The 25,280-nt window shown below is 39.5% G+C and overlaps 1 protein-coding gene across 2 annotated transcripts; it reads left to right on the top strand.

The window, feature by feature from the left end:
• The first annotated feature begins 716 nt into the window (after positions 1-716).
• On the top strand, positions 717-25,122 carry grm2b (glutamate receptor, metabotropic 2b). Of its 2 annotated transcripts, XR_013808668.1 has the most exons (7): positions 717-1,223; positions 5,487-6,105; positions 18,043-18,880; positions 19,497-20,560; positions 23,205-23,397; positions 24,035-24,270; positions 24,375-25,122. XR_013808668.1 is itself a non-coding variant. In XM_079684328.1 (6 exons), the coding sequence occupies exons 2-6, from the start codon at positions 5,596-5,598 to the stop codon at positions 24,106-24,108; spliced, it is 2,679 nt and encodes an 892-aa protein (XP_079540454.1). In that variant the 5' UTR covers positions 717-1,223; positions 5,487-5,595; the 3' UTR covers positions 24,109-25,122. The 2 variants fall into 2 exon arrangements, 1 of the variants encoding a protein (XP_079540454.1); XM_079684328.1 differs by having other exon boundaries at positions 24,035-25,122.
• The last annotated feature ends 158 nt before the right edge of the window (positions 25,123-25,280 follow it).

Raw genomic sequence — 25,280 nt, 5'->3', positions numbered from 1 at the left:
TTTCACACTGCTGGCTGTGCTTTTAATTAGTAAATACATATTGCTGAATCAAAACAGTGGGTTTTTTCATGGTTATTTTGTGGCAACACTTTTGGACGAATTTGGTATTTTCTGTATTGATTCAACCTTGAGCTCAAGTAGGCCTTCATTCTAAGGACTACACTGCAGATTAAAGGATGTAAACAATTTAGCTTTCAAGTTTTGTTTGTGTGGGATTTTTCAGCCTTTTCAGTAAAAAAAAAACTGTGCAAGTTCCCTCTTGAGTTTGTGAAGTGCCACTCATCTGGAGTGTTATTCAATTTTAATGAGATGGAGGTGAATGAGGAGCTCAGCCTTTATTGAGGGGGAACAAGTTGCTCATTTCCGAAAATGCATTTTCCTAAAAGAAAAGCTACAATGCATTTTTTGTGTATTGGGATTTTTTAAAGAGAGTTAGAGGTTATCATTAAAAGTTAGGTCAACATCATACTGTACAAGATCTGTCCCCAAAGTGTTAAAAAAAAGACCATGTGATGAAGGATGTGTTCTTTTAAATAATGCACTTTCGTCATTGTGTTCATTCTTTACCCCTGCATACATCCAGCACACGTTTTTATTCAGTATTGTTGAGTTGTTCCAATGTTAGTGGTGTGAGTGCCTTGCAAACAAACGATGTGTGAAGCACAGGGAGGATTCTGCAGCGTCCACTCGTTGCACTCATTAAAGCTGTGGAGCTGCAGAGAGCGGCTGCATGCGCGGGAGGATTCCACATAGCTCTTGTTTTGAAGTTGAATTGATTCACCACCCGAAGAGAAACGACTACACATAGGATATTTAATGCAAAACAAAAGTGAAATCACAGGTTAGTTTAGATACACTTGCCTCTCAGTCCAGGCAGTAACATAGGCTTTAGAGGAGAATCCGTCGCCCATCATTACTATCGATGCGAGTGGACACATGAGCATTGGGCGGTGGGCTGTATAGCTCCGGTCTGAAGGCTTGCCGTGCACACGGTGGCTGGCAGGCACTAAGTTGAAGAGCACCGAAGGAGTTTGTCAGACTTCGCCATTGTGAAAACACTTCAGAACCAAGGACAGATCCAAACAGCTGCCTGGCAAACATGCTCAAAGTGAACAACATCTGGACTCTGCTTGTCACTTAAAGCTCTGCACGTTGTATTGTCGCTCGACTGGAAAAGAGACCTGCAGATAAATCCGGCAAGATACATCTAGTGCTACTATAAGGTAAGACATGGTCACTTAATAACTTCGAATTTGACATAGTAGTATGATTTCCCCACGTACAGAACACTCTTTGTTTCTGTATTTGCCTGTCCCACGTAGCTACCTATGCATGTTTAATGTTTTTCTTATTATAGTTAGATTTGATGCAGAATCCAACAACCTTAACTTTACTGCCATTAAATCCATTATAATACAATTTGATATATTTTTCCCAACATGTGCATTTTTGAACAATATGCACAACCAAAGAATATATCTGAACTTTACCCATTAGTGTTCTTCACATAAAGACATCCAACACCAGTGTGACTGCATAGGTTGGGATACATATGTGAAGTTGTTATAGGTAATTAAGCAGCACAGTCTCAATTGTCTTCAAATGTATTGCTTGTTTTCCTTGAGCCAATCAGAGCTTTTGTTTTCAGACAGCTCCCTTAACAATGTTATTGCATGTGTGAGTAATTGTTTTCTTCAGTTTGCAAGATTCACGAATGGTATAATCTGATTTAGCATAATAGACAAACCCACAATCCCATACATCAAATAGCTGATAGATCACACAGGATGTGATGGAGCGGGATTTCTCTCAGAGGTGGACAGTGATAGATTGATTATTATAAGTTACTGTAATGCCACCAACTGTCTGCATGAATTAGATTATCATGTTATCATTAGATGGTACCACCAACCTGGTGTAGCCTCACTCATTCTCATACCTGCACTTTTTTCTCTTGGCAATTTAAACACACGTTTTCTTATGAATAAACATCCAGGTGAGATATTAGCACAATAAATAATGTTTCTGAGGGCTAAACAGCATGACTGATTTCCCTGTGCTATTTTGATGAAATTATGCACTTGATCTATGTTCAAATTTACAATTCAGACGGCTGCTGGCCAACACAGAGGCATCCTAATTCCTTCAGCTGACAAGTCCAGGTGGAGGGATAAACTGTTTCCCCAATAGTGTTGATATAATGATTGAAATGATTAGTAGAGAGGCTGCATTTCTTACATTCATTTTGGTGTTTTATTAGTAAATATAGGTATATTTAGATGATAATCAGGTGCCATAATGGTAAATGGCACAAGTGATTTAGTCTTGTTTTTTCTGACTGGATCACTGGTTTATGTGAAAACCGGCTGTTGTCATTTTAAATGAAAAGAAATTCATGGGGAAAAGGATGACATTTTGACAATAATCAATCTTCTTTAGTTTGTCATAAGAATGAGCACAAAATACTCTACCGCCATAAATGATCATCCTATTAGTGTTACTCGCAGTATTTTAGATGAATCTTATGAGACAAGTGTTGCGGCTGTTATTATTCAACAGGCTTAATGATTCATGTGTAGTGGATTAGACTCTAAATTAAATGTCATGTCATGAGCGTTTAGGCATTTAACAAAAGGCTACGCACTGAACTAACCTAAGGGCAAAGTCTAAATGCTTGAGGCAATGTTACTGACATTAATATTAATAATGTTATCATACATCACACTATTAATAAAGACATCAAATACATCGTTTTTCAAATTGTAGATGTTGTTTTATAATAAAATTAAAAATTGTGTTTATTTCCAGCAAATTTTTCAAATAATTAACAGCATTTTATTCAAACCATGATACATAAAACATGCCAATCAGTGTCCTTGCTGTAGTTGAGTCATATTGTATGTTACACTTAAGCTATATTTGGATAAGACAATAAGGACTGGTGTTTTCAAAGCCTCTCTGGCGAAAGCATCTTGGGTGGGAGCAGAAATGCATTAGCTGATGGTTCAAATCTGACTAGAGCACACTGCTGTTTCTTTTTGAACTTGCCTTTCATTTAAAAAAAAAAAATTTTTTTAATCAAATTGTCATACTTATCATCATTATGTAGATTAATTAATGAGGACATGGTTCATGTTTGCCTCGCGTGACACAGCCTAATCAAACTTTCTTTGACTTGTGTGACAAACTAGCTGAACCTCAGTAACCATAGTTTCCAAACTCAGATATAAGTGTTGATGTCAGAAGACACCAGACTCATATCTTCAAGTAAAGTGTCATACAACGTGTCTTCTCGTCTTGGTATACTGCTGTATATTTTTTTTATTGAGTCAGTCACAATGAGTTTACATTTATACAATCAATATTATTATTTTTTGCCTTTCCCCCCCTCCCGGTCCTAGCTAGTAAATTAAATAACTAAATAAATAGATACATGTATAGGTAAAAGTAAAGTAATGTAAAAGAAAATTAATAGATAAGGAAATAAAGAATAGTAACAATAATACATGTACCCATACAGTATACTCACATATGTATACCCACATAAGAACTTGCCATTCAGAGGGAATATTGTGTGCAGACATCTCGGGAGCGAGTGACTCTCTTCGCTCCTGAGTGCGAGTGTGACAGCTGCTTCTACATCAAGATAGTTTTAATGATGTGATCTAGTTCGGATTAGAGCCACTTTGCAACTTAGCAGAGCCTGATTCAAGCTGAAATCACAAGTGTTTAAAATATTGGATATCAGCATATATTTGCACTTCTTTAAGGTTTTGATAGAGGCTCTCCTGGACCGCTATTCTCACTTTGGCCTAGTTTGCATAATTGGCTTCTCCTTATTGCACCATTAATTCACACAGTGACCTAGTCCTGCAACCAGAAAGCCCCCATCTGCTCTAGCAGACAGCACAGAGGAGCAATTAGACTCTTAATGTTGAACTCTTCAAGTTACTTTCTCACCTTGCTTCTTATAATAGGGCAAATGTGACATAGAAATATTGAACACCTGCGGCAATTGTCTATATCGCACAGCGTGACCGAGACAGATTTTACATTCCTCTCCTCTGGATTTAGGGTAGTTTATTTATCAATGTACCATGAGGTTTCCTACCCACAACCTGATGCAATATCTATCCGGGGGGACATTCAGCATTCGTTACACTTTTGATCCTTTTCTCTATTTTTTCTTGCACAACTGCTCAGGGTTGTCACAGGAAATTCTTCAAATGTACCTGCAAAAGGACATTAATACACTGTAGATCTGATAATACATTTAGGTTTCAAGTGACACGTTTTGTGTAATGTTATACTGTCAGTGACAACACTGTCAGAATAGGAAAAGTGTCTAATAAGCCCCCCACGGTTTGTTAATAAAGAAGGGAACAGCAGCACATTGTAGTCCAAACTGCAGCCAAGCTCTGTGGGCTTACCAACATGAATCCTCTCATATGAGGTTGGATGTCCAAAAACACACTAAAATAAAACGTTTTGTTGATTCAATGTGTCATTTTCACATCACTCTTCTTTCAAGTAATGTGACTAATCTTCATAATATATTCTTTGTTAAAGAGAGATTAATGATAGTCCCAATAGGCTGTAAATTATGAGACATTATAAATCTCAGGGCAGCTTGAATCTGTTTTCTGAACTTGAGTGTGTTTGTTTGATGGATGTGATGAATGACTGTGTTTGAAAGAAACTGGATTGGTTTCCTCTCTGTGATTGAAGTAGGCCACCCCTTAATCGGACATCATAACAACTCGCAGTGAGCCCCCAACCTGTAGCCCCCCACATGATAGGAATCTATATTAGCATACATGTCTCACTGCCCACTTCCCTGCAGTCCAACCCTTATTTTTCACCCACCATGTTTCCATAGCAACCCCGGCCATTGAGGAGAACCGCCGTCTGTGTGATATCTCAGTTGTAAGCTTGGAAATTACGCTTCACTTGAGAGGTGCCTTAAATATCTATACATTTTTTATGTGGTCACTCACCAGAGTTTGTCTTTCAGATAAAACTGCAGTGATTATATTTCACACAGAAATCACAGAGGCTGAAATAATTTGTCTCACTTCAAAAAGTAACTCATAAGATTTGTAGCCCAATTTCAGCCTCCTGAAAAAACAGTCTGAAGTTCGTGATGTCCAATAGAAGCTTTATTTGTCTGTAACATTTCTAAAGATCAAATTAGGCTGAGAAAAAAAAAAAAACATTGGGCGAAAATCAATACGAAAAAAGTTAAGAACCAAAGAAAAGAAAGTTTGGATATGAACTGGCTGCTTTCATTATGCCTTCATGTGACTGTAGTATGTGTTGGAATAACGCTGTAAGCGAAAAGTTGAAAGAAAGTAACAGCAATGATACAAATAAATGAAAACAAGGCAATTCTGTTTATTCTGTTTCATATAGCCTTACATTGATATATAGATAGATAGATAGATAGACTTCATGCTGGGTAATTAGCTTTTCTTTAATTCACTCAGGAAATATCCAACATGCTGAGAGAAGACTTCAATGCGATCTGCCTCCAGTCCCTGTGAACTCCAGCTGCTCTCTACTCCCGCCAGCTGAAGCCCTCAACCCTCTCCTACCATGCTGAGTGTAGTGCTCAGACCAAAGGTATGGGCCAGTTCTGCACATTACTGGCCCCTCCACATGCTCCTGCTGGAGCTGCTGATACCGGGGGTCCTGCCCAACATCTCCAGATTACCGCCCCCGGCCAAACGTGAGATCATCCTGGACGGGGACTTGGTGATTGGTGGCCTGTTCCCGGTGCACCAAAAAGGCGATGGCACAGAGGACTGCGGTAAGATCAACGAGGCGAGGGGGATCCAGAGGCTGGAGGCCATGCTGCTGGCACTTGATGAGATTAACGCCAGCGATCACATCCTTCCAGGACTCCAGCTGGGGGCCCACATCCTGGACACCTGCTCCAAGGACACATATGCTCTGGAGCAGTCTCTAGACTTCGTCAGGGCCTCCCTCACCAAAGTGCACGATCCAGGCTTCATCTGCCCAGACGGCTCCAGACCCGTCCAAAACGAGGTTCCACTGGCCATCTCTGGGGTCATTGGAGGGTCCTACAGTGATGTTTCAATCCAGGTAATAAACAAACTCAACTATCAAGCCATAAAGCCGCAATAGCAACCTTCCTCTCAACTCATCCTTAGTTGTGATGCACATACGTATGTTACAGAAAGCAAGACTTTGAATGTATAATATTGTAAGGGAAACATTCATGTGAAACTGCTTTAATTAAAGTTTTAAATGGTTTTAATCTCCGATCCAGCTGTATTGGAGAGGACGAGACCTGTGCAGATAATTTGGCTCCTGGGGAAATCCTGGCAAACTCCCACGATGCCATGCTTCACTACGCCACCAAATAAAATCAAATTTTATTGAGAGACCTGTAGAGGCAGAAAATATCCAAAAATATCCAAAAAATATGAATTAGAAATGGTTGTAATCCAGAGTTTTAAACCAATACTCACGTTCATTTCTAGAAATAGGCTTGGGTTTTCTTTGGTATGATAAGGTCAATCGTTAATAGACGTCATTTTCCTGCCCTGACCAGGAATAGCAACTGAGATCATTTGGCTGTGCATCAGTTTCAGAGGTGTTAACTTTCAAAATATTTTAGTCTGAACCTCACCACCCCTCCCCCGTTTTAGGTGTCAGGTTTTGACTTGTGAATATTAGATTTTCTTCCACGATTTTACTAACTATTAAATTCTCTTTTAATCACTGAAACCGGGTTAGGCAGTAAATAAGGCATTAGTTTTGTATAATCTTGATATGTTCTTCATTGCAATTCTGTTTATTAGTGAGTTTAGTTATGTCTGTTTACCCCCCATTTGAACATTTTTCATTGTTTATGCCTTGTAATTTAAAGTATTACCTACTTACTTGAAAAACTTATATACCTAACAGAAAAACCCACACTAAATTCATTAATTGATTCCCTCACCCAGTGTTTCATCTTTGACTTGCAGCTAATGGATAAGCTTGTTAACATGCTGACACATTTACTCACAAACACACAATCATTACATAAAAAATGCCTTGCATCTCCATTTTTACCGAGCCAGCGGACTGAGCTGTGGCTGAAATGAGGATCCACCTGGGAGGTTTCTGTTTGAACCATCCACATTCACAGAGATATCCATCACTTTGACAGCAACTTCATCCCCGCCTTGCAGAGAAAACTGACCTTTTATACACACGGAACACACAAACGGACACACACACACACACACACACACACACACACACACACACACACACACACACACACACACACACACACACACACACACACACACACACACACACACACGCACACACACACACACACACACACACACACACACACACACACACACACACACACACACACACACACACACACACACACACACACACACACACACACACACACACACACACACACACGAAAGGTTGCCAGAGGCAATGCATCTGAGCATAATGAATTAATTCTGATTGCCCTCACACACCATAATTACTAGGATGCACTGAGTGTCGTCGGGACTGTGTCGACTTAGAACTCGTTTTTTTACAACACATTCATTATACACACTAAAAACCACACATACATGCACATAAACACACACATAAGCTCTATCTTTCAAATTGAAGCAAAGTAAACTATAACAAAACAAGTGAAGCTTGTGGCTCTAGCTAATGCAGTAGTCATAGAGACTTTAAATGCTTTCAGATAATAACCTTTCATATTACATTGTATTTCCTTGTTCTACTTGCAGTATTGCCAAGCTAATATAATTCCCTTGTACAAAACATATGACATCTTGACTAAATAGAGTAATAGACTGATTACACTACATCTTGCATAAACGTCATTGTTATTTTGCCTGAATACTGTAGCTTAAACAAATAATTACAATATCCAATTTATTGTAATTTAGTGTCTTCTATTTCTGTGACAAATTAGTATGAATATGTGTACACGCTTGTATCTATAAACTACCATAGTGATATCTTCCACTAAAGGTTTTTAACTTTACAAAAAATGAATGTATTTCCTGTGATCCACATATAGCGCTTATTGTGGTTGGTAGTTTCACAGACCCTCATTGTGACATCACACTGAGGTACACTTCAGACTGGCTTGTTCAAATAATCATTTTCTCTCATTCAAAAGCTGGTTAAACAAATAGGATTACCAGCTGCGTGATTTAAGAGCACCCCGTATCTAGACAATCCTTCTCTTAAACATGACCCACACACACAGAGGATATCAAGGTTGTTTGTTTTAGCAACATCTTATGATGCAAGACACATCCTTCAATACAGTACATTAAAAAGGTCAGCGCTGATAAAAAAAACATGTGCTGCGTGCAACAATTACACATGCAGCATGACTAACGTTGGAGATTTTCACACATGACATACATTAAGCATCACATGAATATTTTATATTAAACCTGGAACGATGACTGAATCACTGCTTGTGAATATGCAGTAGTATTTAGTGCTGAGGAATGGATTCCAGTGTTTTCCAACAAAGAGTTGGAGATTGAGAACATTGACCAGCTCAGCAATGAAGAGGGTGGGACTTCTGAATGTGAAATGTATTTTAATCCATAAATAATATATGAAATGATAAAAGACCATAAGAGAGAAGTTAAACCCAATTAACCCAAATAGAAAACAAAACGACACAAGTTCAAAAACCACAGAAGCTGAAACCACAACTCATTATTTATATGCTTGTCTTACAAAGCTCTAAGGCATTGCAGTCCTGTTAGGTCCTTGTGTTGCACCAGTGCTAAAATAAAAGTTATTTATCACAGTTTATACTTGATAACCAATTTTAATAAAATGCTTAACTTTTGTATTCTTTAAAACAATGCACCCATTCACTGTAACAGAAATACATCCGCTCTAAAGCTCTACAGCTGCTGGTCCACACAAATATCTTGTTTTCCATACATATTACATTTATTTTCAATCATATCCTGATGTTAAGGAGTTTTAAAAAATGCGCCAATGAGATTTATATGAGTAGATGGCCATGATAGTCATCAGCATGAGTACTAGAAAACAGTTATTTTCCAAAAGTGGAAAAAAGAAAGAACATTCTCTTTGCTGATTCATACACTTTAGTTAGATTTTTGAATCCATACAAAGGCCAAAATGAAAACAACGAATAGTAGCATTATGGGGTGTTGGACAGGATGAGGCTACTGTAAATCCTGGTTCTAGCTATAGAAAACTGAAAGAAAGAAAAACTGGGAAGCACTGTTTAAATAAGTTGAATTCCCTTGTTAATGGCTGCTAAAACTCATCAGTATATGATCCAGAGAAGTTTGACAAAAGTCTACATTCATGAAATGTTCTATATGCCAGCATGCTGAAGCTGAATGGAAAGCATTCATGGCCAAAACAGTTCAGACAAACTAAGCAGAGGATGTCCACCTCAGGTTGGAATCATAATTTGAGAGAGAACCAGAGGGATGAAACCCTCTTTAATGGTCACACATGCAGAGCACACAGCACACACAGTGAAATGTGTTCTCTGCATTTAACCCATCCTAGTAGTAGGAGCAATGGGCAGCTATGTACAGCGCCCGGGGAGCAATGGGAGTGAGGGGGGAAGGGGGATGTCCGGTGCCTTGCTCAAGTGCACCACAGCAGGGCCCAGGAGGTGAACTGGGACCTCTCCAAGTAGCAGTCCACACTCTATATTTAGGTCTGGCCGGGGACTTGAACCAGCGACCCTACGGCTCACAGTCCAAGCCCCTACTGACTGAGCCACTGCCGGACATTTAAAGCCCCTTCTTTACATAGAAGCAGATAATATAGATCTTCTCCTCTGAAAAGCTGATGATGCTTTGACAAAAGAACAGCATGCTTTTTTAAAAGCCTGAAAAGAGTGAATAAGTATTCAGCAACTACACATTCACAAAAAGAAACTCACTGCTTTTGAGTGTTCTTGTATGGATTTCAATACATACCTCTACTGTCACTTTGCTCAACAGCCTCTTTGTCAGCCCCTTTCACTTCCCGGGCATTATAATGAATCGAGCCGTGAGAGCGCAGAGAAGCCTGTTGTGGGATTTTTCTGAGAGGTCACTGATTTACACAGTCCCTTTTTATCTCAGAAAAGCACTTTGGGGGCACGAAGAGTGTTACAAAACTGAGCAGGAAACGTGCCAGGGATGGTCCCGGGGAACTCTTCTTTTCCCATCTGTGGGGTGCATCCCCATTGGCTGGCAGGGACGTGTCCACCTGCGTGTGGAGAGGAGGCTGGCGCTGCCTGTGACGGGGCCAAGGACGAGATGTGGGAAAGATGGCGGGAGACGAGCCAGATTCTCCTCAGCCTCGAAAGGATTCTTTTATAATTAGCCAAGCAATTTTTAGGCGGCTTTCATCATCTTCTTGCTCATCCTGGTGTAGTTTGCCCTCCCTGTAGTCTTCTCACTGTTTAATCTTTCAAAACTGAATCCTTAATGCCATCTGGGTTGTTTGCCATATAGAATGGACCTTGATTAGAGATGACTCAGTCCTAACATCCTACACGTTACAGATTTAACATAGACCACATGGAGTGGTCACATTCTAAACTATCTGCACCATTTTTTCTGTTAAAATAATACATTTATAAATTAAAAGGTTTTCATCTTGAAGTTCATCATTCAAATTCTGCTTAGAGGGATTTTCAGAACTTTGTCTTCAACTAGGACTTACTGCAAACAACCGTTAGTACATCTACACTGAAAGTTATTAGTTATTGCTAATGTAATAACCACGAAAGAACAATACTTTTCTTTCCAGAAAGTTCTACAGCCAATGTAATATGTCTGTATGAGCCGTCCAATGATTGTTATTGAGATGCTACGATCCACAAAATGTAATAACCCAAAATACACCAAAAACATCCACTAAATCCTTTAAGACCATTAGACAAACTCTGTCGAACCACTGCAGAAGCTGCAGGGAAGACCCTCAATAATATCAAGGTTGTAAGACTTCACATCTGTCCCACCATATATTGAAGTTTAATATTTTTGGTGTGCGTTGGTTTATTAAGTCTGTTTTTGTGTCGTGCAGAAGAACCAGAGAGGGCTCTATCTTATTGTGTTTCTGTCTTCACAGAGTGAGGCGGCTGGAAAGAAATCTTGCTTTGGTGTTAACTTCAAAAGGCTCTTGTTTATAATGTGATATTATGGCTGAATCCCCCTCCAACTCCCCCTCTCCCCTTCTTCTCTCCTCTCCGAGCAACTGTTGTTTTTAAACTGGAGATTTTAGCACATTCGGAGAGCACGTCTCAGCTCCCTAATTAGCACATCAGAATGTCATTCAAAGAGAAGGGAAACATTGTTATCACTGAAAGGTTGTTCAATCAGAGCTCCTTGGTCAATGATATTGCTAACCCATTGATTTTTCATAGGCAATTCCCTTCATCTTGTCTGTCTTAGAGTTGTTGGTTTTTTCACACGGTATCCCAGGAATAAATTATCAGTCTTAGCTTAAACCTGTGGCTGTTATTGAGAACAACGTGTAACAGGAGCACTGTACTTCAGACTCAATAACGGGGGGTGGGTCCAGATTTCTGGACTTATCAAGTTTATTTCACTAGTGCCAGAGGCCAGAAGTAATATTTCTATGTTTCAAGCTTAGCAGATGATGAAAAGTATTTTTTTTTCCTCAGATGTATCCTTGTACTTGAGAGTGCTTTGAAAGGTCGCTCTTGTGGTGAGCATTGTTTTGCTGGTGGGTGGAAATTATAGCTGTAAGTTTAATGTGAAGAATTGTCTTCTCCTGAAATAGCGCATGCAAGAATATTCACACAACCGTTTTTTGCATACAAGCTTCAATATGAAGTCACAGCTCTGCACAGACATGAATAGTGTGATCTTTTATTTGAAACATATCTTTTGACATGTGCATATCGCTGTCTGTTTAGGTCTTTGTTGAGTGTCTGCCTCTGTGTTTGTGTGTGTGGGTGTCTGCAAATACAGCACACGTTAAGGTCAGTTGTAAAGGAAGGTGCTTTCCCTTGCCTTCTGCATACAATACTGCAGGCTACCACACATGAGATCACATACGATTCTGAAATCTGTCTAAAAGTTAACTGAAACATATGACAGTATATTGCCCCCACCCATTGTGTCATCACTGTCTCATAAAAGATGATGTCTTTCAAATGTTTACAAGGTCCTTTTTACATTCATGTTTTTCACATTATACTCAATCATATATCCCTGTTTATCGTGGTGTTAAAATAAAAAGAGCCAGAGATTGGAGCCTTTTTCGTTAAAAATGAATTTGTTCATGGTAGCACGCTGTCATAAATGAACAACACTACACTACGCTACACCACAATATGTAAGGGGGAACTTGTTAGAATTATTCATCACAAACATATGTTAAAGAATTAATAGGGGAGCATTTTTCTTCCCATTAAATAACAGTTACTTTCATTTTTTTTTAAAGCCTAGGGTGACATTATCCAACACAAATTGAAATAAAAATCCTCTTCAACTGTAGGACAGGTGGATAGCTGAACCAGCAGATACATAATTAAATGGCACAGACTATTTATTTGTTCTTTTCTGGCAGTGAGATGAACTGAGGAAGAACTTGGAGCTGGGATATCAGTTGGCAAATCAAATGCAAACGAGTGAATGCATCACAGGTGTGTAGCGTTGAGAAGTTGTGGATCCTTCTTTCCAATTAGGAAGAATCAGCCCCGCACAGAGAGGGAAACTGCAATCATTCTGAAGAGCCTTATGCTCGGTGCCCGGGTTTGTCTGTGAGAAAACAAACTAAATCCAACTTAATGAGCACAGAAAAAGGTAAGAAGTGTGTCCTTTGATGTTGAATGGTTATTTTAAGTCACACTGGTGTGCTGCAGTATAATGACGTTTCTTATATCTAATGCCATGCAAGCCTTTATTCATATTCCAATAATCAACATGTACTCAAAAATGGTATTCGGAAATCATATTGATTTCAAGATCTCCATTCAAACTATTGCTTCTTCACATAGAAATACAAAGAAGGAAAGTTACGTTTTTGAATCTGAAGAATGTTTGCTATCCAGGAGAGCTAAGAGCTTCCATGCTGCATTTTGGGTGATTTCCCTTCAACAGGAATAATATCTAATTTTCAGTAATTGACAACAACATTATTTCCAATTTTACGCAATTTTAGTATAGACTGCTGTTTGTACAACATCTGTGTTTCCCTTTGATACAACGCAGGGTTTTAAAGTGGCAGAGCTGGTGCACTGTACATCCTGCTTCCCCCTGCATGCCATACTGTATTTACTGTAAGGCTCGGCTTGACAGGGACCTCGGGGACATACAGATGGACTTTCCATGTTGAAAAAATCATGACAGATATATGAGTAAGCCCTTGTTCCAGCTGTCTCATATCCTCGTTCAGTGCCCGGATCACATATGATGCATCTACACATCATATCAAGCATTACTGTCAAACTCATACAGTAGAGCTTGATGATACAGGAGGAGCTTTAAAATCATTGTTGAAAATACTTTTAGATGTATTGACTGATCATATGGACAGAAAAAACCTATTTACACTGCAGTCCACCTTCTTTCACATTTTTCACGACTTTAAAAGCTATAGTATCAATAATTAAGAAATTGCAGTAAAATTCATAAGCATTAAGCACACATTAAATATTGTTTGGCTGTTCGTCATTTAATGTGGTTGTTAGCAGCTTCTGTCACAAACAAGCTGCATCCCTCGGGGGTTGAGCGGTAAAGCTTATACGGAAGTGCCAAAAATTGCAGTTCCTCAGCCTACAGTATGATCACAAAGGGAACAGAGAGAGAAGTGTTACACCGGTGCTTAAAGTGAAGGAGATATATAAGGGACCTCAGGGATCCTCATAGATGTTTTTTCTAGTTGGCACACATACATGCATTTCTTTATTTAAAGATCCCCTACAGGCATGTTTAAAGATCAACATTCTGATGCTTTGCATATTCATGTTTCCAATTTGGTGAAAACTCTTAAAAACTGTATCTGCTACTTGTCCTTAATTGAAAAATCCTCAATCAATTAATTAAACGTTTTCCCTTCAGCAGTTGAATACAAAAACAGCCTTCTAGTAAAGAACTCTTCCGTCAAACTCATAGCACTTTAAACAAAAAAGAAGTGAGAAATACAAGACAATGTAAAAAGATAGATACAAAGAATTTAAGACGATAATGAAAGATACATAACAGTTACATTTACACTGCAGTGTGAGATATGAATAACATTTAATGAAAAACACTTAAATCATTTCTTTTTTTTAAACTGCAGTTTCATTTCTGTAAGTCTGAACAAAGTGTCTCAGCAGACCGAGTCTCTTTTGGACATTATTGTTTGTAATATAAATAATATGAAATACACTGCATTATAATAATACAATATGCCTCTCCAATTATTTGCCTACCTAAACCTACTTAATGTTTCATATTTGTAGTCTAGGACTGGGCTTTTTCTTGACATATCATGACATAAGGTATTGCAGTGCAGCATTAATCTCTCTATAACATATATTACAGTCACAATGTGTATATAATGGAGCTTGTTCTATATTACTGCTTCTCTATTCTACAAAGTTTGGCCTTAACAGAAAACTAGAGGGAAACAAGGCATACAAAACATTAAACTCCTTTGGAAACATTAGAGAAAACAATCACTGTTTCACTAATTAACCTACTAAATAACAGACCTTCACTGCACAATGTTTTGCCATTATCATCGTGATATATTAGATATAACCTGTTATGCTAATGCCGTCATCAATCTAATGAATGCAATGATTTGCAAGAACAGCAATTCTTTGTGTGTGTAGTTGTACACACACAAAGAATAGGCAGTGTTTAAATGGTTTCTACATCTTTAAAAAGTAAGGATAATTTATTTTCAACAGATTAATGTACTAGTTAATATAATAATGTATGCAAGAGGCTGCCTTAAATTATAATCAGAGCTTCTTATACAGGGAACATGTGGTGTAAATAGGGCATGTTATTGTTCGGGGGCTCTCTTTTGGATCTTAAACCAGTGGACCGTTAAAAACACCTAATTGGTACTTCAAAAAGCCGCAGTTGCTCCAAATGACCTATAAAGTGGGCTGTGTCTTTACTACGGATGTGTTCAGGTTAGAGTAAAGTCTAAAGTTCTTGGCATCTATAGACTATGATCAGGATGTTGTAGGTAATTGACGTCAGCGTGTCGGAAAGGTTCACCATGGCACATGTACCGTCTACAGTGGTATGACATAATTAAGAAATTAGATGCGAGTTGAGTTGAGCTTTTGGAATCCGTGCGATGAAAGCAAAGACTGTATAATGCAGTTATTTTTGCTGTATTCCTAAATTGTCAATAAAGACAGCAAGAGGGAAACATCACAAGAAGACAAACAGACGGTAACTGTCACACACTCCAGTAACGTCCTGAAAGGTGCGCTGTCAAGCTTTTCCAAGAATCAATTGATGAAGGCCAACTGCCTGTCTGAAAAGAGGAAACTACCTTATTACTATGCAAGTGTGACTGACTGTCTCAGTGTTGCTCCTCGTATCTGCTGCATACAAAATACTGTATATAACCTAGGCAATTCAAATGAATCAGTAAACGCTCTAATTAGGTTTTCCCATATGCTACATATTGTCCTATGTCTATGTCTTTGAGTTAACATGTAAGGAAATGTATTACATGTTAACATCAAAATTGCCATAGCCATACATGAACAACGCAAATCAAGTCTAATTTGATGAGACCTCTGTCCTATATTCTGCTGTAAACAGTGGACAGTGCACTTGTCTTAATACATCATATTTACTACCTTCATCCCCTCAAGAACTTGTAGTGGTGCCTGTGGTTCCTGCTGGCGCTTGTATTTGTGCAGGATAAGCACACAGCCAATCAGAGATCAGGAGTAATGTCAGTCATTTCTGAGGCATACTGGAGTGGGATGAAATTGCATATTCAAGTCAAACAGTCTCCTCCGTTTGTCTCAGTCAAGTAATGTATATGCTTCACTTTTTATTAGGGCTCGCCATAGCATTAAAAAGGTGAATGTCTCAGGAGGTTAGATGTATGCGGTCAGAAAATGCTAGAAAACTCTTGAAGGAAGATAAAAGTACATAACCTTTGTGAGGTTATATTTATACTTTAGTCACAGTCATCAGCATGCTGAAAAGGCTCACAACACAATACTAACATGTTGTTGTTTAGCAGGTATAATGTTTTATGTGTTCGCCATTTTAATTGAATAATTAAATAGCATATGGTAATGATTATACTGTATTTTTTTTATAACATTTCCATTTTCAGAACCATAGGTGTAGTGTTTCAGTTTGTAGTAGGCTATAATTAATTATTCAAATATAGCTGAGGCTGAGGATAGCAATCATTGGTCACAAAATATTAAGGTAAAAAAAAAATGAGTTGATGGTGGTCCGAAAAAAAACAAACAGCTAATGAAAGGTATTACATTCACCTGTTTTATAAATGTGCAAGCACTGCACTCGACTCAAGGAATTATTTTTAAACTCACACGCTTATCCCTGTGTTTATTATATGTGTATACTTTTCTTGGAAATCAATAAAAAGGCAAGAGAAAAGCTTTTAATTGAGAAATAGTCTAGAGAGAAAATCAACTGAGACAAAAATGTATCAAATCTATCATAACGTTTTTCAGGTATTCTAGTCCAAAACAAACCAACTAAAAAGCGGTTGATGAGTAACATGCTCAGGGCATTTGCCAACAAAAATGCGAACCAAGTCCCCATACAGCCTAATTGATTTATAATGTCACAGAAATGAGTGATTGCTCTGTTTAAATGCTTCTGAATAAGATAACTGTGACAATACTTTTAATGGGACTTAGTGTGATTCAATTACATCCATGAGGAAGCCATTGTTTGGGAAGCCTCCAGGCAAACCATGATGCCTGAGGGAGGAGATAGTCATATTGAAGCTCATGGGTATTCGCTAATCACCACTGTTTCTCTTGGGGAATCCTGCAAAATGACAACTTTTCACCAGCTCCCTGTCAGCTCTGTAATGCTGGGTGGGAAAGTAATTGCCATGATTTTATGTTACCATGAAATAATTGTTTCAGCAGGCTGGTTTCCAACATGGATTCCTCACTGAGTTTTTAGTAAAAGATTATCATCCGACCCTGTTGATCTCAGCATCTCCACAAGGAAATCAATAAACTAGTCTGGGGTAGGTGGGCATCAAAACTTCTGGCAGAATCTGTCTTGAGACTTTAATGACTTGACAGAATGGCTTTAACTCGAGGAAAAAAACAGCAGACTCACACTGATAAAATTCTTATCGTCGTGCCATTGTTGGCAGTTGTTATCTGGCACTTTCCGTGAAAGGATTTGTAGCGCTAGCTGCTGGTGATGTGGATCCCTGACAGAGTAAACAGTTTGAGATAGAGGAACATTGAATTGCTGCTTTTTCCACTGCCAGTCTCCAACACAGAGCTGAAGCACATCAGACAGCAGCGCTGCCCTTTGGCTCCACTTCACCTACCAGATGGAAAGCAAAAAGGCTTAACAAGACTGGAGAGATTTGAAATGCAGCAATGCAGCTTTTTGTTGAATAAGTCTAATTTTTAAGGGCTTTGATCATAACTTGAACTTACTGCAATCACAACTGTCAGCAATCATCAATGCAATTTTAACCAAATAAATGTAACATTGATGATTGATGAGCACAGGCATCTGCAGCTGTATCATTCTGTCATTCTGTTAAAGTGTCTATAATCAATATTTTAGAATACCAATGGATATAATAACTAGTGTAATGTGACATTGGTCAATCGTGTTCACTGAATCCCTCAGAGAATCATCACTGCATTCCCCTCAGCCGTACGGAGGTTTATGAGCTCAATGTAGCAATACAATTCTATCGGGGAACGCTTTATGTATGCCATGCTTCTTTGCAAATGTTAGTGTCACTCCATAATATAACATTATATCTGATCAAAATATACTTTCTTTCCATGTCTTTGTGCAGGTGGCCAACCTCTTGCGATTGTTCCAGATCCCTCAGATCAGCTATGCTTCAACTAGTTCAAAGCTCAGCGATAAGAGCCGCTACGACTACTTCGCCCGCACCGTACCCCCTGATTTCTACCAGGCCAAGGCCATGGCAGAGATCCTGCGTTTCTACAACTGGAGTTACGTGTCTACAGTAGCTTCAGAGGGCGACTACGGTGAGACTGGCATTGATGCCTTCCAGTTGGAGGCCCGCACTCATCAAATCTGCATCGCTACTTCAGCCAAGGTGAGCCGCTCCATGAACCGCCAGGGCTACGATAACGTGATCCGCTCTCTGCAGCAGAAGTCCAACGCCAAAGTGGTGATCCTGTTCACCCGCAGTGAAGATGCCCGGGAACTGCTGGTGGCCGCCGCTCGCATGAACGCCACCTTCACCTGGGTGGCCAGTGATGGCTGGGGAGCGCAGGAGAGTGTGGTGAGGGGCAGTGAGACGGCCGCAGAACGGGCTTTCACCATCGAGCTGGCCTCGTACCCCATTAGAGAGTTTGAAGATTACTTCACCAAGCTGAACCCATACACCAACACAAGGAACCCGTGGTTTAAAGAGTTCTGGGAGCACCGCTTTGGCTGCAGCCTGCAGGAACCTGGCTGTAGTGAAAACAGCCTACGAGATGGACGTTTTGAGCAGGAGTCCAAGATCATGTTTGTGGTAAATGCAGTCTATGCCATGGCCTATGCTCTGCACAACATGAGGCAAGCGACATGCTCCAACGAAACCAAGGTCTGCGATGCCATGAAACCAGGCAATGGCAAAAGGTTCTACAAGGAGTTCATCTTGAAGACGAAGTTTGAAGGTAAGCACAGCAATCGAAGCAATTGAGACACCATTTTCTTCTATGAACATCTGAGAACTTGTTTAAATTAATTGTGAAGGTTTTAATGAAATGCAGAGATGCATGGCACTGGATCAGGATATTAGATGATTTCCTCTGCAGCAATTAAAAAAGGCTTTGTAATTATTCCATTAAAACAAATGATTCATGTATAGGCATGGGAATAAACATATATCTGAGAATATTCAATATTGGTTTGAATGAATACTTTCCATTCAATTCCAGGAAAGAAGTATGTTGAGTGTTTATAATCATTATAACCTCAGAACAGTGCGTTTTTTTATGTTGATATTTTAATGTTTAAGAGCACCAATGAAAATGGAGATACTTGTAGAGTGTGCATAACCCTTAACCATCCTTCAGCAGTGTGGAGGATGCTATAGGTACATTCACATAACTTTTAAAGATATAGATTGGACTGATTTATTTCACGGAGCAATTAAGTTATAACATAAATTGTCCCCTTCTAGTGGTAATCATTTGTAATATCTTTGTTTTACTGTCTCACGACTTGTGAGTCTTTTTAATCTATACCTTAGCTTTAAATAATAATGATTGTACTTTTGCTTCCTACCAGCTCCGTTCAGACCTGCAGACACACAGAACATGGTGCGTTTTGACTCTTTTGGCGACAGCATCAGCCGCTACAACATCTTTCACTACCACAAAGAAGATGGGAAGTTCGTCTACAGGAAGGTCGGCTACTGGGACCAGAACCTGACCCTGAACACCAGCATGATACCCTGGCGTGACTCCGTGACACCCACCTCGCAGTGCAGCGACCCCTGCAGGAAGAACGAGGTGAAGAGCATGCAGCCTGGAGACGTGTGCTGCTGGATCTGTATCCCCTGTCAGGCCTACCAGTACCTGCACGACGAGTTCACCTGTGCTGACTGCAGCTTCGGCCAGTGGCCTTTGGATAACTTGACTGGCTGCTATGATCTGCCTGAAGAATACATCCGGTGGGAGGATGCGTGGGCCATCGGACCTGTCACCATCTCCTGCCTTGGTATAATGTGTGCTCTGTCAGTATTGGGCCTGTTCCTGAAGCACAATAACACGCCTGTTGTCAAAGCAAGTGGACGTGAACTCTCTTACATCCTGTTGCTGGGAGTCCTGATGTGCTACCTCATGACCTTCATCTACATCGCCAAGCCTTCCACTGCTGTTTGCACCCTACGCCGACTAGGCCTGGGCACCTCCTTTGCAGTGTGTTACTCAGCTCTTCTAACCAAGACCAACCGTATTGCTCGCATCTTCAGCGGGGTGAAGGATGGAGCCCAGCGGCCGCGCTTCATCAGCCCCGCCTCCCAGGTAGCAATCTGCTGCATTCTTATCTCCTGCCAGCTGCTGGTGGCTGTTATCTGGCTGCTGGTGGAGGTGCCAGGGGTTCGGAAGGAGGTGAGCCCCGAAAGGAGAAACGTGGTCACCCTGAAGTGCAGCAGCAGGGACACCAGCATGCTCATGTCCCTCACCTACAACTGCATCCTCATCATCCTCTGCACCGTCTACGCCTTCAAGACGCGGAAGTGCCCTGAGAACTTCAACGAGGCAAAGTTTATTGGGTTCACCATGTACACCACCTGCATCATCTGGCTCGCCTTCCAGCCCATCTTCTATGTCACTGCCAGCGACTACAGGGTAACTATCTATGAGAATGCTTTTCTATGAAGTCAACAGAGTATTTATAATGAATACATCTAAAAACGTATCAATTTAATGTAAACAAAGTCTATAAATGACTTCCCCTAGTGTGTTTATCATTCCTAAAGGAGAAGGTGTCACTATCACATTCCATTTGATCATCGTCGTCACCCAGACTCATGAAAGAGCGAGCTTTCATTTCATGTGGGCTGAAGGATCTTTCAAGACAAGAACAAAGACTCTGGAGACACATCAGGCTGGAATATACAGATAGGAATAATGAATGACAGTCAAACTGATTCATTGAATCAGAAATGATTAATGACACATTCCAAGTGCAAAAGATGATTTCTGGAGGTTTATTACAGTTTGTGTTTCAGATGCTAAGATTAATTCACACACATAGTGAACTCACTTGGTAGTATATTACCTGTAGGAAAAATATAGTTGTAATCGGGGACATGGAGTACCGGCTAATTTAGTTTACTGTCTCCATGATATTCAGAGGAAATAGGAAATAATCTGTTTTTACATAAATGCTAAAGGCCACATTTACCCTGCATCTCATTAATGGAATTGATTAAATGGGTTGAATATGCTTAACTATTACGTGACTTGTCTGAAGTACAGCAGCAAGCCAAACATTTGAATATACATTTAATTTCCCTCAAGTAGAAAAATGTTTAGCTGCAAGGGCATATTAATGTATTTATCCATGCAGTGTAAAGCAAGACAAGGAAGACGAACCAACGGGCAGGAAGCTGACAGACCTTGTAAGTTATGAGCGCCGCTTCCTTAGGCGCAATCAAGGCCATTGCCACAGCATTTGCTTAGGGTGTGCAACAAGGCCTTTGTTGTGCAAACAGATGGGGGAGGCCTAGATCACACGCTTTATCATCATGCGGTACCTCAGGCTTTTCATGTCTGTAGTGATCAGTCTTCCCCAACCCAAACTGTGAACCTTTACTGATCCCCAGTATGAGCTATGAGACCAGCCGAGCATTGTGGGATATACGTCTTCCTACTGGAGAGGCAGCACAGAATATCTAAAAGAATTAGATGTTTAGTACTGCAGCAGCGACCTTGGTGCTTTAGTCCTGTGTGACAACAATAGTAATGGCTGTGGGTTCAGTTGCTACATTTTAAACTAGGGTTGGATAACACAGACATCTTCTAATGGGGGACTAGCCTTGCTGCTCAGTGAATCATGATGAACTCAAGGTTTCAGAAACTGTTACTTATACTCTTGCCTTTACATTTATTCCTCTTATGATGGAAAGTAAAACACGGCACGGAAAATAGTCATTGTTTAATGCATATGTGGTTAACTATTTTAAAAGAGAAATTGCCGTTAATTAAAATACTGAATTATAAAAACGTAAGAAAAGTGCAGCATTAGTTTATCATATGCAGTTATATCCAGATACAAATGTATTTCGAACAATCTTGAAGATATCTATTGAAGAAAAACATCAAAGAAATCTCATAATGGAATATTTAAAAAGGCACAAAGCTTTAACTCAATTATATATTGTCTTTGACCTTAGTTTTAGAGTAAGAACACAGGAGGGTTTACACAGCAAAGTCCTTTTGGTGCTTTCTAATAGTTTGTATAACGAACTGTCAAATGGAAACAGTTTCAATGCTGTAAGAGATAAGGAGCTGCGGACAAAAGACAAGTGAAGTATTATTGCCTGCAACCTTGTTGGGTTTTTTCACCAGTTGTTTTTGTAGTCTAGAGTTTAGATTTATGAGGACTTTGCATATTTCTCCAGTGTTGTTGTTGCACGGTATGTTTAGGAGGGATTTCACTTCATGCTGTGGTTCTGCAAATAGAAGTTCCTGGACTGCAGGGGTAACCAGTGGGGTGGGAAGAGATGCGGCTCTGGAAGATGACCCCAGCAGTCAGCTCACATTAGCAACTGAAATATGACTAACAAGGCCCTGACTTTCCAGGACAGCCAGCTGTGCTGTTATTCATGCTTATTCTTCTTCTAGCCCTCATATTCATGCACATACAGATACGCTATTAGAATTGCTAACATTTATAATTGAAAACTTCACACACATAATACCACTTGAATAATAGCCTGAAACAGACTTTGAAGGTTTTTGATATGCCTGCATAATAAGAAAATTAAGATTACATTTAGGATTAATCCTCTAAATCCATCTAATTAAAAAGTGTGCTAAAGGTAAAGCTCATGATCTGACATATAATGCAAAAACAAACATTGGTTTAATGGCCACAAAGATTTGATTCACATGAAAAAAAAAACCTGTCATAGTTGCACGCATAGGCTATTATATTTTATTCATGTGAAACCAAAAACATAATTTGTATTATTAATATCAATTTGCAATACAGGATAATATTGTGTTAAAACAGGGAGGCCTTGATTGGTTTGGGACTGCTTGGTTAAATGATTAGGAGTAGGAAAGGCCGAAAGATGTGTGAACTGATTGGAACAAACAAGATAGTGGAATAAGTATGTGGTGTGTGCGTATATGCGTGTGTGGGTGGAAGTGAGGAGTGCCAGGGGCCTTTGAACAAACTTCATTAGTCCCTTTGAAGCCAAAAGGAGGATCTCCATGGGCCGACTGATATATTTACCATCACCCACTCTCTTTCTCCTCACAGGTGCAGACCACCACCATGTGCATCTCCGTCAGTCTGAGCGGCTCGGTGGTTCTCGGCTGCCTCTTCGCCCCCAAAGTTCACATCATCCTGTTCCAGCCCCAGAAAAATGTGACCTCTCTGAGAGTCACAACCAACCGCTTCAGTGCCACAGTGTCAGCGACTGCATCCGCTCCCAGCTCCAGCTACTCTAAAGGTACAAGTATCCACAGTATCTGCCACTTAGTGCTCTATCTAGTATTGGAAACATTGGGCAAACACCGGCGCAGAGGCAACTGTGTCAATGAAGGTTACTGACTGGATCTACATCGCAAATTTGAAGTCATAACAATACAATCAAGGAAAAATTGACAACCTGACCTAAATGCAACACTTGCAATAACACCATCATAATAGACCACCGTAATTTAGACAATATTTATACAATATTACACTTTTTTTAAAGACTATTTTGGTTTTGCATCAGCGTGGCCCAGCAATTAAATCCAGTCATTACAATTATTTTCATGTTGGATAATAGAAACTCTTATCTAAAACTCATTAAATAACGTCTAATGACGACTATATAAACATATAAATTGTTCCACTTATTATTACTTACTTTTTTTTTTAGCTATTAGAGTTCAAACTGTTTTAGTCTAAACAACTGTGAATGTAAAGGCATGATTCTAGTTTTCCTGTTATTCCTTCAGCCTGGACTAGTGACATTGAAGTCATCTGTAATTAATGTTTCATTTAACGATTTAGACTCAGCCAGAGGAGGAGGAAGTATTTAGGGTAAAAATGGAAATAAAACTAATCTAACCTATCTAATCTTGTTTTTCCTCTCCCAGGATCAGCCTCTAACTATGTGCCAGCAGTCTGTAACGGCCGCGAGGTTGTGGATTCTACAACGTCCTCTTTGTAAAAAAAAAAAGAAAAAAAAAAGGTTTCCCTCGAAGCACAAGACACCATCCCATCATCACTCATCCCTCCATGAAACAGGGCGGTGTATGACGGAGCCCCCATGCCATCCAACATGCTGCAGAGAGATAGCTCTGTCTGGGTAGACTGACTGACAGCGGCAAGGGTAACTCTTTACTGTGAAAGTGATGTTTCTACAGCGCGCAGTATGTATCATTTGTAAAGCCTTTTTGTATAGATTTAATATGCTGTGATATCCTTGTTTTACAGATAGACGAAATGCACCGTGCCTTGTCCTAAAGGGTCTTGTTGTCAAATGGGTGCTTGTGAAGCAATAGTGTTATACAAACAAAAGGCTGTTCTTATCTCATCCTTACAGTGCTGTGAGTATATCCAAGTGTTGTAGACATTGATACAAATTGCTATGAAATAAATGTAGCCCTTCTGTTCTACAAAATATGTGACTAACCTTAGTGAATGTGAAAGAGTAGGCAACTAGAGAACATAAAGGATGTGTGTTGATGTAGATTAGTGTTTGCTTTCCTGTAATTTATGTAAATAAAATAGTTTTCTTTTACATAAATAAATACTGCTTTGTATGAATTCACAATTGCAATTCTATTATAACTTAAATGTAGCTATTCAGAGACGATAACAGCTTGAGTACACATGGTTCGATTGTTTCATCTTGAAAAACAATTTTTTTTTAAATATCTTTAGTTGAACCAACAAAGTATTGTTTACTTTATTTTGACCCAAGTCAAATTAAACTGAAGATGTTAAGTTTAAGTGACCATTTTCCCTCATAAATAGGAGAAGCAGCATGATTTCTAATTTTGCTGTTACCAAGACTTGTATTTGGTGCTCTGATGTCAAAGCTATAACTATTGGTGTAACTACTAGTTAAGTATGTGCAATTATACATGTACAGTGCCTATAAAATGTATTCACCCAAGCTGGACTTTTGCATCTTTTATACATATTGGAGTTTCCTGATATTAAATTGTAATAACCATCTATTAACAACCTGCCCACTGTCTGCCTTGTCTGTTTCCATAGGTTAAATAAACATTAAGCATTCCTGCAGCAGATCCAAAAACAATTCAAGGTCAAAAGTACTTCAACAGTGGGAGACATGGTAGAAATGGTCGAAACAATTAGGCACACACAATTCAA

This window comes from Notothenia rossii (assembly GCF_949606895.1).
Source record: "Notothenia rossii genome assembly, chromosome: 5".
Lineage (NCBI taxonomy): Eukaryota > Metazoa > Chordata > Actinopteri > Perciformes > Nototheniidae > Notothenia > Notothenia rossii.
The sequence above is the reverse complement of the archived record's forward strand: the minus strand, read 5'-3'. Positions and strand labels throughout refer to the sequence as shown.

Bases quoted from the DNA above. Each gene is read 5' to 3' on its own strand.
- grm2b (XM_079684328.1), top strand. From the start codon at position 5,596: ATGCTGAGTGTAGTGCTCAGACCAAAGGTATGGGCCAGTTCTGCACAT. The intron at 18,881-19,496 runs GTAAGCACAGCA...GCTTCCTACCAG, and splicing joins CTTGAAGACGAAGTTTGAAG to CTCCGTTCAGACCTGCAGAC. The intron at 20,561-23,204 runs GTAACTATCTAT...TTCTCCTCACAG, and splicing joins TCACTGCCAGCGACTACAGG to GTGCAGACCACCACCATGTG.